The 11,834-nt window shown below is 41.1% G+C and overlaps 1 protein-coding gene across 2 annotated transcripts in view; it reads left to right on the forward strand.

Moving 5' to 3' along the window:
• Window positions 1-11,512, forward strand: part of GSDME (gasdermin E) — a 199,647-nt gene extending 188,135 nt beyond the window's left edge. Inside the window, exons 10-11 of one of the 2 annotated variants that reach the window (XR_012724556.1) lie at window positions 11,118-11,214; window positions 11,298-11,512. Coding sequence is in view for 1 of the 2 variants with exons in the window: in XM_075316699.1 (XP_075172814.1) it covers window positions 11,118-11,138 (21 nt within the window). In the remaining variant the exon portion in view is untranslated. Of the gene's footprint in view, window positions 1-11,117 lie in introns of both variants that reach the window. The other variant, XM_075316699.1, reaches the window with a different exon arrangement.
• Window positions 11,513-11,834: the final 322 nt, after the last annotated feature.

The following is an 11,834-nucleotide window of genomic DNA, read 5'->3' on the forward strand; positions in this document are numbered from 1 at the left end:
AGGTCTGGGGGCCTGAGGAAAAGGCTGAAAGCAGACTGGCGAATATGTCAACAAAAATATGTCTCGCCACAGTCTCTCAACTTCTGGTTGGCTCACAGCTTTTGTGTCTTCCTCCGGTATAGTATTCAGTAACAGCCTGTACTCTTCCAGACGACTGATACCACTACCATAGCATGTGTATCCAGCTCCATATCCGTATGGTCCACGTGTATCCAGCTCCATATTCGTATCCCAGGTCCGGATGAATTACACCCCAGAGTACTGAAGGAGATAGCAGAGGAAATATTAGAACCACTCTTCATAATTTTTGAAAATTCTTGGAGAACAGTAGAAGTTCCAGAAGACTGGAGAAGAGCAAATGTTGTCCCTATCTTCAAAAAGAGGAAGAAGGTGGACCCAGGGAACTACAGGTGTAGCGCCCCTGACTACATCAGGGTGCTACAGGGAACTGCATCCTGTACCCCAGAGTGCAGGGCCTACCCCCCATGGTTCCAGGTTCCCATCAACAGTGCACTACAAATCCCAATCACTCCTCACACCAGGGCTGGACAGACACAACAGTGGGTTGGTCAAGTTGGAGCACGGCCGCCCACCTAGGGGTCAGACAGACTGATGGGAGGGAGGAAGTCAGTTTGGAGTCAGCTCTCAAAGTGAGAGGGAGTTGAGTGGTAGCACTCAGAGAGTGAGGAGCAGGGGAGTTGGAGCTCCCAAGGAGGCGACAGGTTGGGTCGCAAACGGTGGTCCGGGACCACAGGAGTCGGGGACCAGTATTAGGAACACTGGAGAGGAGTGTAACAGATGTAGTCTAAAAGGACTGTTGGCACCAGAAAGCCCAGCCACCTTACCAGTACCGAGCATGGCGGGTTACAGGACCCTAGATCAGGGAAGAGCTTCAAGCGCCTTGGTAATTAACCTGTGGAGGATAGTCTCTTTATGAACTTTCCCCAAGAGCTCAGAGATTGAAGGCATCAGCACAACGCAGGGGATAGGGTTCTCCAAAATACACAACCCACTAAAATCCCAAGTGCCAGCCACCAAGAGCACAGCTGCCATACACACGGGTAGCGGGGCCCCGAAAGCTTCAAGCCGAGGGGCCACAATGGTCAATCAATTTGTGCACGGAGGCAGGGTTCCGGACTTACCAAGTGACACTGATGGGAGCGGGACCTGGATGGGCTCCCCCCATAGAGACTGCAGTGCCTAGAGACTTTGGTTTACCATCTGTGTGAGAGTGCCTAATCCACCTGATCCAGCACCACAACTATCGCAGTGAGTAATCTGACCCCTGCACCCTGCTTCCCAAGGCCAAGCCACCCGTTTACCAAATCCCCACTATCCGAGGCCTTCCCTACCTGCGGACCTGGCTGCCCCATACCATCTGCCCCGGTACTCCCTTCGGTAGCGGCGGTACTCCCCTTTACCGCAACCTGCAGGTGGCATCACGAACATACATCTCCTGTAAATATCCCCTTACATTTTAAGTGACCGCAAGTCCCCGGGTGCAAAGACCCTCATTAAAACATTAATACTTTATATTTTTTACTGTTATTGGAAAAAAAAATTTTGGGACGACACCTTCCCTTTAAGCCGTGGACTCTGCTCTACATCCAATAGCCCAATAGTCTGCAGCCAGCTCCTCACAGTCCATATTGGGACTCACAATCTAGATTCCTAATCAATATGATTGGGAGCATGGGAGGAAACCAGCACAAACAGTGGGAAAAGATATAAATACCCTGTAGTTGGGATTTGAATCCAGGACCTGAGCATCACAAAGCAACTGTGCTGACCTCTGAGCCTCCATGCTGCTCCATAGGAAAACACTTTATTTTCATGATGACTACAATATGGACATTCTGGCAAAATCGCTTTTGTGAATTCCTGGGTTGAGAACCATTAAGGGATTTTTACAGTAGGTATTTTTGAGTAATTTTTCTACCATGTGGAGTAACTGAAGCCAAAAGTTATCAATGCAAATTGATCAGATTGTTGGCTGTTTCCAATGGGTAATGATGCTTCCTGTAGCATCCAATAATGCCAATATAGTTTAAATTGTATATCAGGAAAGGGTGACGTGGTAAGGGCACAATAAGGACATGCAGAATAAGTAACCCTGTATACATAAAATAAAACTTTAGCATCTAATGTTTATGCAGCCTCTTGACTCTCCCCAATAGATAATGTGAGGCTAGATACAGATTGTGTGGCTTTTTTTTTGCATAACCCCTCTGTTCTACTGGGAGATAGGCCTTTTCCCGATGAGTTCGTCTGGATATCGAGACCTAACAAGGATTTCAGGACAGCTTTGAAGGCGGAAGAAATGCAGAATTTAAGTCTCATTTGTGCCTGAAGTATAAGGACACTGGTTTCTGGTAGTTGACCGAAAAGAGCAACACTTAAGATTAGTATAAAAGTGAAGACCAGTATCCTATTCAAAAGGATTACGCCTTTCAATGTTCCCTGAAGCATTGCTGCATGTCAGGTCAGCCGTTCCCCCTTTCTCCCACATACCAGAATCGTGATAGTTCCAATAAAAAAAAAATATTCAAGGAAGAGATATAGCCCAAATGCTAGTTTTAAGAACTTCAAAACCAGAAAAAAAACTGTGTCAATCACCCGATGGCTAAAATGGTCTTTATGACCAGTTATTTTTCATTACTAATCTGATTGTGTCTCTCCATTATCTAATGTCAGAATTTAAGAGAGATACATCTCTCTCTAACTTCAAAATTAACCTACCAAATCTGAAACCTGGAATATCAATCTCCCAACTAAGATGGTCTCCAGAAAGGTCGTTTAAATTCCATTGGTCATCTCAAGCCCTGGGCATTCTTCTTTCAGAAGATATGAATTCCATTTTTAAACATTTACTTTCTACCATTACTGCCGTTATTAAAGATGATTTTGTAAAATGGTCTAAACCAGGGGTCTCAAACTCGGCTGGGTGTATGGGCCGCACAGAGGAAAAAAATAATTTGGGGGGCCGCATTCTTTGCAGGACAAAGTGACAATTTTATTGGTACCATATATATTTTTTTACACACCTATGGATAACTGATTATGAACAATTTTTCACTTGTTAATTATAACAAATGTGCACATTCTTTGTTTAAATATATAAAAAAAAAATTTGATGGTAAAAAAGTCATGCCTTATTTTTTTTGTTTGTTTTTTTTTTTACATTTTATCCCTTTCTTGTAACTAACAATGTTACAATTATCACTATATAGAAATTTTGGCCAACATCTTTTAGTTATGCTCCCCATCTTGTTGTAATGTGCCCATCCTTGTCCCCTTGTAGTAATGTGCTCATCCTTGTCCCCATCCTATAGTAATGTCCCCAGCCTTGTCCCCATCTTATCGTAATGTGCCCATTCTATAGTAATGTCCCCAGCCTTGTCCCCATCTTATAGTAATGTTCCCCATCCTTTTCCCCTTGTAACAATCTCAATATCCTGTAGTAATGTACCCATCCTATAGTAATGTGTCCATCCTTCTCCCCATCCTATAGTAATGTCCCCAGCCTTATCCCTATCCTATAGTAATGTTTCCCATCCTTGTCCCCTTGTAGTAATGTCCCTATCCTGTAGCACTGTGCCCATCCTAGTCCCCATCCTATAGTAATGACCCCAGCCTTGTCCCCATTCTATAATAATGTCCCCATCCAATAGTATTGTGCCCATCCTTGTAATGTCTCCATCCTTTAGTAATGTCCCCAGCCTTGTCGCCATCCTATAGTAATGTGTCCACCTTGTCCCTATTTTACAGTAATGTGCCCATCCTTTAGTAATATCCCCAGCCTTGTCCCAGTCCTTTAGTAATGTGCCCACCTTGTCCCCATCCTATAGTAATGTGCCCACTTTGTCCCCATCGTATAGGCATGTGCCCACCTTGTCCCCATCCTATTGGCATGTGCCCACCTTGTCCCCATCCTATAGGCATGTGCCCACCATGTTCCCATCCTATAGTAATGTGCCCACCTTCTCCCCACCCTATAGTAATGTGCCCACCTTGTCTCTATTCTATAGTAATGTGCCACCTTGTCCCCATCCTATAATCATATGCCCACCTTGTCCCCATCCTATAGTCATGTGCCCACCTTGTCCCCATCCTTTACTAATGTGCCCACCTTGTCCTCATTGTATAGTAATGTGCCCACCTTGTCCCCATCCAATAGTAATGTGCCCACCTTGTCCCCATCCTTTAGTAATGTGCCCACCTTGTCCCCATCGTATAGTAATGTGCCCACCTTGTCCCCATCCTATAGGCATGTGCCCACCTTGTCCCCATCCTATAGGCATGTGCCCACCATGTTCCCATCCTATAGTAATGTGCCCACCTTGTCTCTATTCTATAGTAATGTGCCACCTTGTCCCTATCCTATAGTCATGTGCCCACCTTGTCCCTATCCTATAGTCATGTGCCTACCTTGTCCCCATCCTATAATCATGTGCCCACCTTGTCCCCATCCTATAGTCATGTGCCCACCTTGTCCCCATCCTTTACTAATGTGCCCACCTTGTCCTCATTGTATAGTAATGTGCCCACCTTGTCCCCATCCTATAGTAATGTACCCACCTGATCGCAGTCACCGGGGCTCCTGGGCCGCAATTTTGCCATGACGTACTGGGTACGTCATGGGTCCTTAAGCACCAGGCAGCCATGATGTACCCAGTACGTCATAGGTCACTAAGGGGTTAATGTGCCGTACTTCACATACACACAAATAAAAAAAAAACACCATTCTTCTCACCTGTCCCGCGTTTCCTCGGCTGCCTCATCTCTGCTTCTTGCTGTCTGCAAGCCCGTGCCCCCGGTGACTATTGCGGCCGATGCAAGGGCCGCAGCCCCCGTCAACAATTTATGTCAGATTAATGTTTTGCAACAGAGCGCTTGTCTCTGAGAGCGCAGCGCCGGCAAAACATTCATGTAAAAGTGCAGACAGTGGCTGCGGGTGGCCCGTGCACCGGCCGCGATAGTTAACAGGGACACGGGCCTGGGGGCCGCATGTTTCAGACCTCTGGTCTAAACAATACTTTACGTGGTTTGGAAGATGTGAAATTCTTAAAATGAATGTCCTGCCCCGCATTTTAAATTACCTCCAAACCCTGATTATTAAATGTTCTGGATTATTTTTTATATCCTTTGGGTCTCTTCAAATAGGCTTTATCTGGGCAAATAAACCTGCCAGATTATCGCGGTCATTACTATATAGACCTAAAAGTAGGGGCGGTTTGGGCCTTCTGGACTGAAAGACATATTATTTGTCTGCTCGTATGTTTAGAGTTGTAGATTGGTGCAGACATGCCTCCATGAAACCGTGTGTGCAAACCATGCAGAGCTTTTCGGAGTTCTCTCTGTCAGCCCTTCCTTGGCTACCCAAAGTTAACCTGTCTTCATAGCAGTCACATCCCACAACAAGTCCTACAATTTATTGTTGCTCAGGTTCAGAGATATGCAAGTGATATGAGACGTGATAACGTCTCCATTATCTCCTATTACACTGGGGAATGCAATTTTTTAGGAGTTAGGTCAGACAACTATTCTTAATTAATTTTTGGATGCTGAATCCAGAAATGATCTCAGTTTTTCTCTATCACGTCAAGTTTTTGAACTATAGGATTTTTGTCTTCTCAAAAATATGTAAACTACTGTACCTAAAAAGCGTTTTTGTTTTTTTTTAAATAGTACAAATATGAACAAAAATGAAATGTATAAGAAATAGGCATGACAAATATGTTTTTTAAGACTAGCATGTTTTTTTACAAAGGATATATATATATGCAAGTATTTAAGGTAAAAATGTACATTTATAGCTTTTTCTGGAGTGTTTAACTTGAGGACAATCACGTTTGATGCTCCAGCAATAGTCAGCCATCATATGTACATGCCATCTACCCTGGTAACGGTCTTGCATAACCTTCAAACCTTGGTGAAATCGTTCACCTTGCTCATCGCTAACAGCACCAAGATTTTCCGGAAAGTTGGCAAGATGGCAATGCAGAAAATGTAGTTTAATACTCATATTGCAACCAAGCGCTTTGTAGCTCTCCAATAGTTTCTGAACAATTTCTTTGTAATTACTTGCACGTGTATTTCCAAGAAAATTCTTGACGACGTCTTTGAATGATAACCAATCATTCTTCTCAAGATCTGACATAGTCCCGGTGAAATGTTCATCTTTGATGAGCTGTCGAATTTGTGGACCATCAAACACACCAGCCTTGATTTTTTCAATGGACAGTCCAGGAAGTGTCAACATGATGTACTTAAAACAGTCGCCGTCAGTTGGCAATGCTTTTACAAATTGCTTCATGAGACCTAGTTTTATGTGCAGAGGTGGGAATAGTATATTCTTCCTGTCAACAAGTGGCTGATGTAGAATGTTAGGATCTCCAGGTTTAAGACCAGATCTTGGAGGCCAATTCGACTCAACCCAATGCTTTTCTCAAGCTCTGCTATCCCACATACAGAGAAAGCAGGGATACTTTGTGTACCCACGTTGCTGACCAAAAAGGAAGCAAACCATTTTAAGGTCAACACAGATGATCCAATTGTGTGTGTCATATTTCAATAACTCAATAACTCTCTTTACATCTCCATGTTCTTCACAAAGAGAGACAGAATGCCCAATAGGGACTGCACCATATAAATTGCCATTGTGTAGAAGGACACACTTAAGACTCCGCTTTGAGCTATCAATAAACAGTCGCCATTGATTTGGATTGTACATTGAAAGCCCTAATTCTTGTAGTAAACCAGGAATATTATGGCAAATCACAAAATCGCTGTCACACCGAAAGTACTGCAAAAATGTACTTTCTCTAGTACGAAAATATGATACCTTCGCTCCTTGTTCAAGTAACTGTTTCTCATTCAGCCTTGATGCTAGTAATTCTGAAGCTTTTTTTGATAAGCCCAATTCACGTGCTAAATCATTTATCTTGTGCTGATCAAATCCCTTACGAACTGAATCCTTGTGAATTTCAAATTCTGCATCATTGCTGTCACTGTGTTCGTCAACATCACTCAGAACTTCTAGAGATGGTAGCTGTTCGAAAACTGGCACTGGAATTTCAGCTGAATGAGGCATTGGTCTGATAGCTGACGGTAGATTTGTATATTCTATTTTACTTTTATTTTTCCTGTTAAATCCTGATGTTTTCACTAAACAGAAGTAACAGTCTGTGGAATGACTTTATTGCTCTCTCCACACCATGGGGATACCAAATGCCAACTTTTCACGTCTTCCTTTGGTCCACATCCGTAAACTCTCGACACACTGCTTGCACACTATGTGAGGGGCCCATGGCTTATCTTGATCACCGAGTTTTACTTTAAATTATGCAAAATATGCTTGTTTGACAAATGCACTGATGTTTGCTCTTTGAACTGGAATGGTGAAAACACCACAAATATAGCAGAAGGAGTCAGGGTTGTTTAGGCATTTACGACGAGAGGAAGAAGGAGCAGACATGATCTGAAACAAAGGAAATATGTACATAAGTAAATAAAACACTAAGATGGAAAGTTACAAGCTTTGAAAACTAACAAAGAAAAAAATCATAAAAGATATATAAATTACAACTAAGCACCCAATGTAAAGAGAAAAGCTATCACAAATCCTATTTATTCCTACTATGATACATTTTTTGTGTAAAGATATTGATAATTATGACGTATTGGGAGCTGCACACACCTCTCACCACACTGTCTCAGTTGTGACTACTCTTACAAGTTGCCACGTAGCTCTATATGAGTCGAATTGTACTCAGATAACAAGTCTTATTACAGAAATCAGTGCAATTGTGCTTCTATGGCAGGTAAGTTGAGGAGGAAAAACTTGACGTGATAGAAAAAAACTGACTACATTTTTGGAATCAGCATGCCAATTTTAGTATAAATCAGCTCAGAAACCTAACTCAACAGAATTTTTTTTTCAAATTGTTCCCCAGTGTTATCGGTTAGTCCAAATTTCCCCCAGGCCTGACAGATCCAGTTTTCCAGTTGTGGATTTCTCAGGGAAAGTTTAGGACTAATCAGATCAGTGGATTTGGACTGGCCTTTTCTTGAGGCCCCACAAGATCTATTGACCTAGTCTCCGCTGCACTGGGGACTTTCCCTTCATCTTCAACATTTTATTCTCTCTCTTCCAAGTTATGTTGAATATGCACAACATTTTTCAACATTTGAATATCTCGGTGTGGGTGAGGGAATGATACACTTTCTTCTGTTTATTCTATGCTTGTTAATCCATTGGAGCAGCCCCATCTAGATTTTTAATACAGTGGGAATAGCATTTGGGTATCTTTCTCCACAGAACAGAATGATGATTTTTGTGCCAGGGATAAGTTTATGTCTTCAGGAATCAAACTATAAAATCTTATGAAGATTATATGGGTTCCCAACAAAATTAAACAAAATGTGTCCATCCATTGACCCAATTTGTTGGAGATGTAGATCTCAAGAAGGTGATTTCCGCCATAGCTTTTGGTCATGTCCAGTTTTAGAGCGTTTATAGACTAAGGTGAGGAGCATAATGAGGTTGGTCACAAGCTACACATCCGAAATCAGTCCTGATTTGTTTCTCCTTTAGCTTTGAGAGACTTCATTGTTCTCCTATAAAATTTCTCTACTGATATTTTTGGTGATGGTTGCCAGGGCGCGCATTCCTATGTTATAGAAGAGAGCTAATGCTCAAAGTCTGTCCCTTTGGATTTCATCAGAAGGTCTTTCATTTCTGGCACAACAAAAACAGCAGTGGAAGTGGTCCGTACCGTATGTGGCCTAATAGTGAGATTACCAACGTCCATGCAGGCACCATGCGACACACATAACAAAAGTCTAGAATGGTGGTCCGAAACAAAGGTGAAGAAGCTTCGACTTCAATATCGTCATAAGATGCGTTAGCTTGAGTTTGAAAAAGAGTACAAAACGTAGACAGTCTCTGATGGGTGCAAATGGGTCTGGAGCAAAACAAGGAAAAAAGGGAAATTGATGGAATTGTCAAGTTTTGTGGAGGATATGGGATTGTTTTACAGCCAAAGGCATTGGATACTTGACCAGATCGATAATGGACTCAGTGCTGAGCTATATGTGAGTATCCTACAAGACAAATTACTTCATACATGAGTACTATAGGTATGAAAATGACGACGTAGTATTCCAGCAGGACGATCCAAAGCATATTGAGATTGGTGAAGAAATGGTCCAATGCCAATGAAGTAGAGTTGCCAAATTGGCCCCCACAGTCCCCAGACCTCAAGCCAATGTAAAACTTGTGAGTAGAGTTGGGAAAAAAAGACGTATACACACTCAAGTGAGTCGACCAGTATACATCAACATTAGGAACATGTAGAAGAGACCTGGTATCAGATTTCGGTCGAGGCATGCTTGAATCTGATTGGGAGTATACCCAGAAGGATTCAGGCAGTGTTGAAAGCCAAAAGTTACATTTACAAAATAATCTAATAATAATAATTTTAGGAGCAAAACAGTAACAACGCAGTGACATGACAAGAATCTGCATAACTAATCATATGCTAAATACTGTAGTTGCAAGTCTAATCTATGTATGAGATAGGTTGGCTTGACAAAGGCTACAATATGTAGCCGAAACGTGTAGCACTGTCAATATTTTTTCTACACGCTGGAAGTTTTTGTATGGAGATATTATACATGCTTCACTTTTTATAATGAACAGCAATAAACTAATTGGAAATTTATCCTGAGTGGTAACTGATACACTCCACAGTGCCGGAATTTCCTTCCTTTTCCATAAAAAGTAGGTAGTTTCACATTTGATGCTGTAGTGGATGGTGAGATATGGAGCCTGAAAGTCAAAAGTTCAAAATATGTTACCCTTTGGCTAGTCATTGTATAGAACACTGACCAGGATGAGGGGGCATTATGAATGGAAGGGACCCAGGATGAGGGAACATTATTAAGCATATTACTGGAAGGGGCCAGGAAAAGGACATTATTACAGGAAGGAGCCTAGGATGGGGGATATTATTAAATAAAGTGCCCAAGATGAAGGACATTATTTCAGGATGGGGCACAATATAACAGTAAGGGGCTCAGGATACGGAACATCATTAAATAACAGGGCCAAACCCTCAATCTGGCACTGACATGGGCTAAAGCATTGTTAGCGGGTCTGTTTTAATGGAATGGGATTTGTAAGATTATGTAGATGAACTTTGTGCGTTCCAGTCAGAAAACATAAATGTTGCTGTTGATTGTTGAACTATTCCTCGATATATACATGAATATAGATGTACATGTGAATATATTTGTATGCTGAGCCGAATTGGGGAACTTACTGGGAGTGGGGGGGGGGGGAGACGAATTGTTTTATTGTTTTCCATACTTTTATGTATAAAAATGAGTATTTCATTTTCTGTATCAAAAATGTTTAATAAAAAAATTATCTGATTTAAAAAATAAAGGGGCCAAAATGGAGGACATTGTTACAGAACGGGGCCCAGGATGGTGGAAATTATTACAGAAAGGGGCCCAAGATGGGGGACATTTTTACACAAAGGGGCAAAAATGGAGGGGATTATTACAGGAAGGGCCTAGGATGGGGGGGCATTGATACAGGAAGTGGACAAGACTGGTGAAGCTATTACATGATGGCGACATGCATGTCTTGATAGGATATAGAATGCTAAAAGGGCCCATACATCTGACCAACATACAGGTGGGGCCCCATCAGTAATATCTAATGTAAGGAACCGTTCCACTTCTGCTGACAAATGGGAGTATGGGGCGTCAATTCCCCACCAATCTGATATCCATTATATATACTAAAGAGGGATTCATGCTCATTAAAGTGTCTTAAAGTAGGAATGCCCTGTATAAGTTATAGTCCCATTCTCCATTGAATTCTAGCTTTCTCCACCGTTAATTGCTTACCTACTTCCCAGGTTTTATGTTTATATCATTTATAACCTTTTATATTGTTTTTACTTCCCTCTGGTGTATTTATTTCTCAAAAATTAATTAAATGAACATAAACTTGAGCATTAATCCAGACAAACAGTAGTTTACATTGCTTTCCAATTTGTAAATCTCATGCTGCACTAAATGGCTGTCTGTTCCAACATGAACAGGTTCAAGTACCCGGCAATTAAGTTTGGGCAAGGAACAGAAAGTTGTTAACGGAGCGATAATATGTTCATTTCATCAACAATTCAACCGTACTTTTCAGTAAGTGACTCTAAATCCTGTTTGTTTTCCTTCTCACATTTCCTTTTTATATCTGTAATATTTCTGGACTATTATCTCTGCAGAGCATCTTTATATTTTATTAAATAATTAGGCTTAAATGGATTTGTGAAAATGAAGCAGATTATTCATCAAAGGAAGAAACAAGTTTATTCACTGGATATTGCCTAGTTGTGAAAGCAATGTACACAGATGTTAGCAACCAAAGGAAAAATAAGTCTGGTAAGCCAGTATAGATTTCTAATATAATGTTAATTGCACTGACGACCAATAAAATAGTAAATCAATGCCAAAATATCTGTTTATTACATTTATCAAATCATTCATAAAATCGATTGGTAAAAAAGTTGAATCTATTCTTTGCTGTATATTGTTAAATATTTTTATGCAGGGTTTTCATACAATTTTTAATAGATTCTTCACAAATGATAAACAGATTACACCAATCAGTTATTTAGGGCTTTGTTTATATGTTTATTCTTCATAATACAAGTCACACCTTATTTTGATGTAGCTATATGAAGGCTTGTGCTTTACAAGAATGGTTATTTTTTTAAAGGGAAGGTGTCATCCAAAAAAAAGAAAATTTCAATAACTGAAAA

This window comes from Anomaloglossus baeobatrachus, chromosome 6 (assembly GCF_048569485.1).
Source record: "Anomaloglossus baeobatrachus isolate aAnoBae1 chromosome 6, aAnoBae1.hap1, whole genome shotgun sequence".
Lineage (NCBI taxonomy): Eukaryota > Metazoa > Chordata > Amphibia > Anura > Aromobatidae > Anomaloglossus > Anomaloglossus baeobatrachus.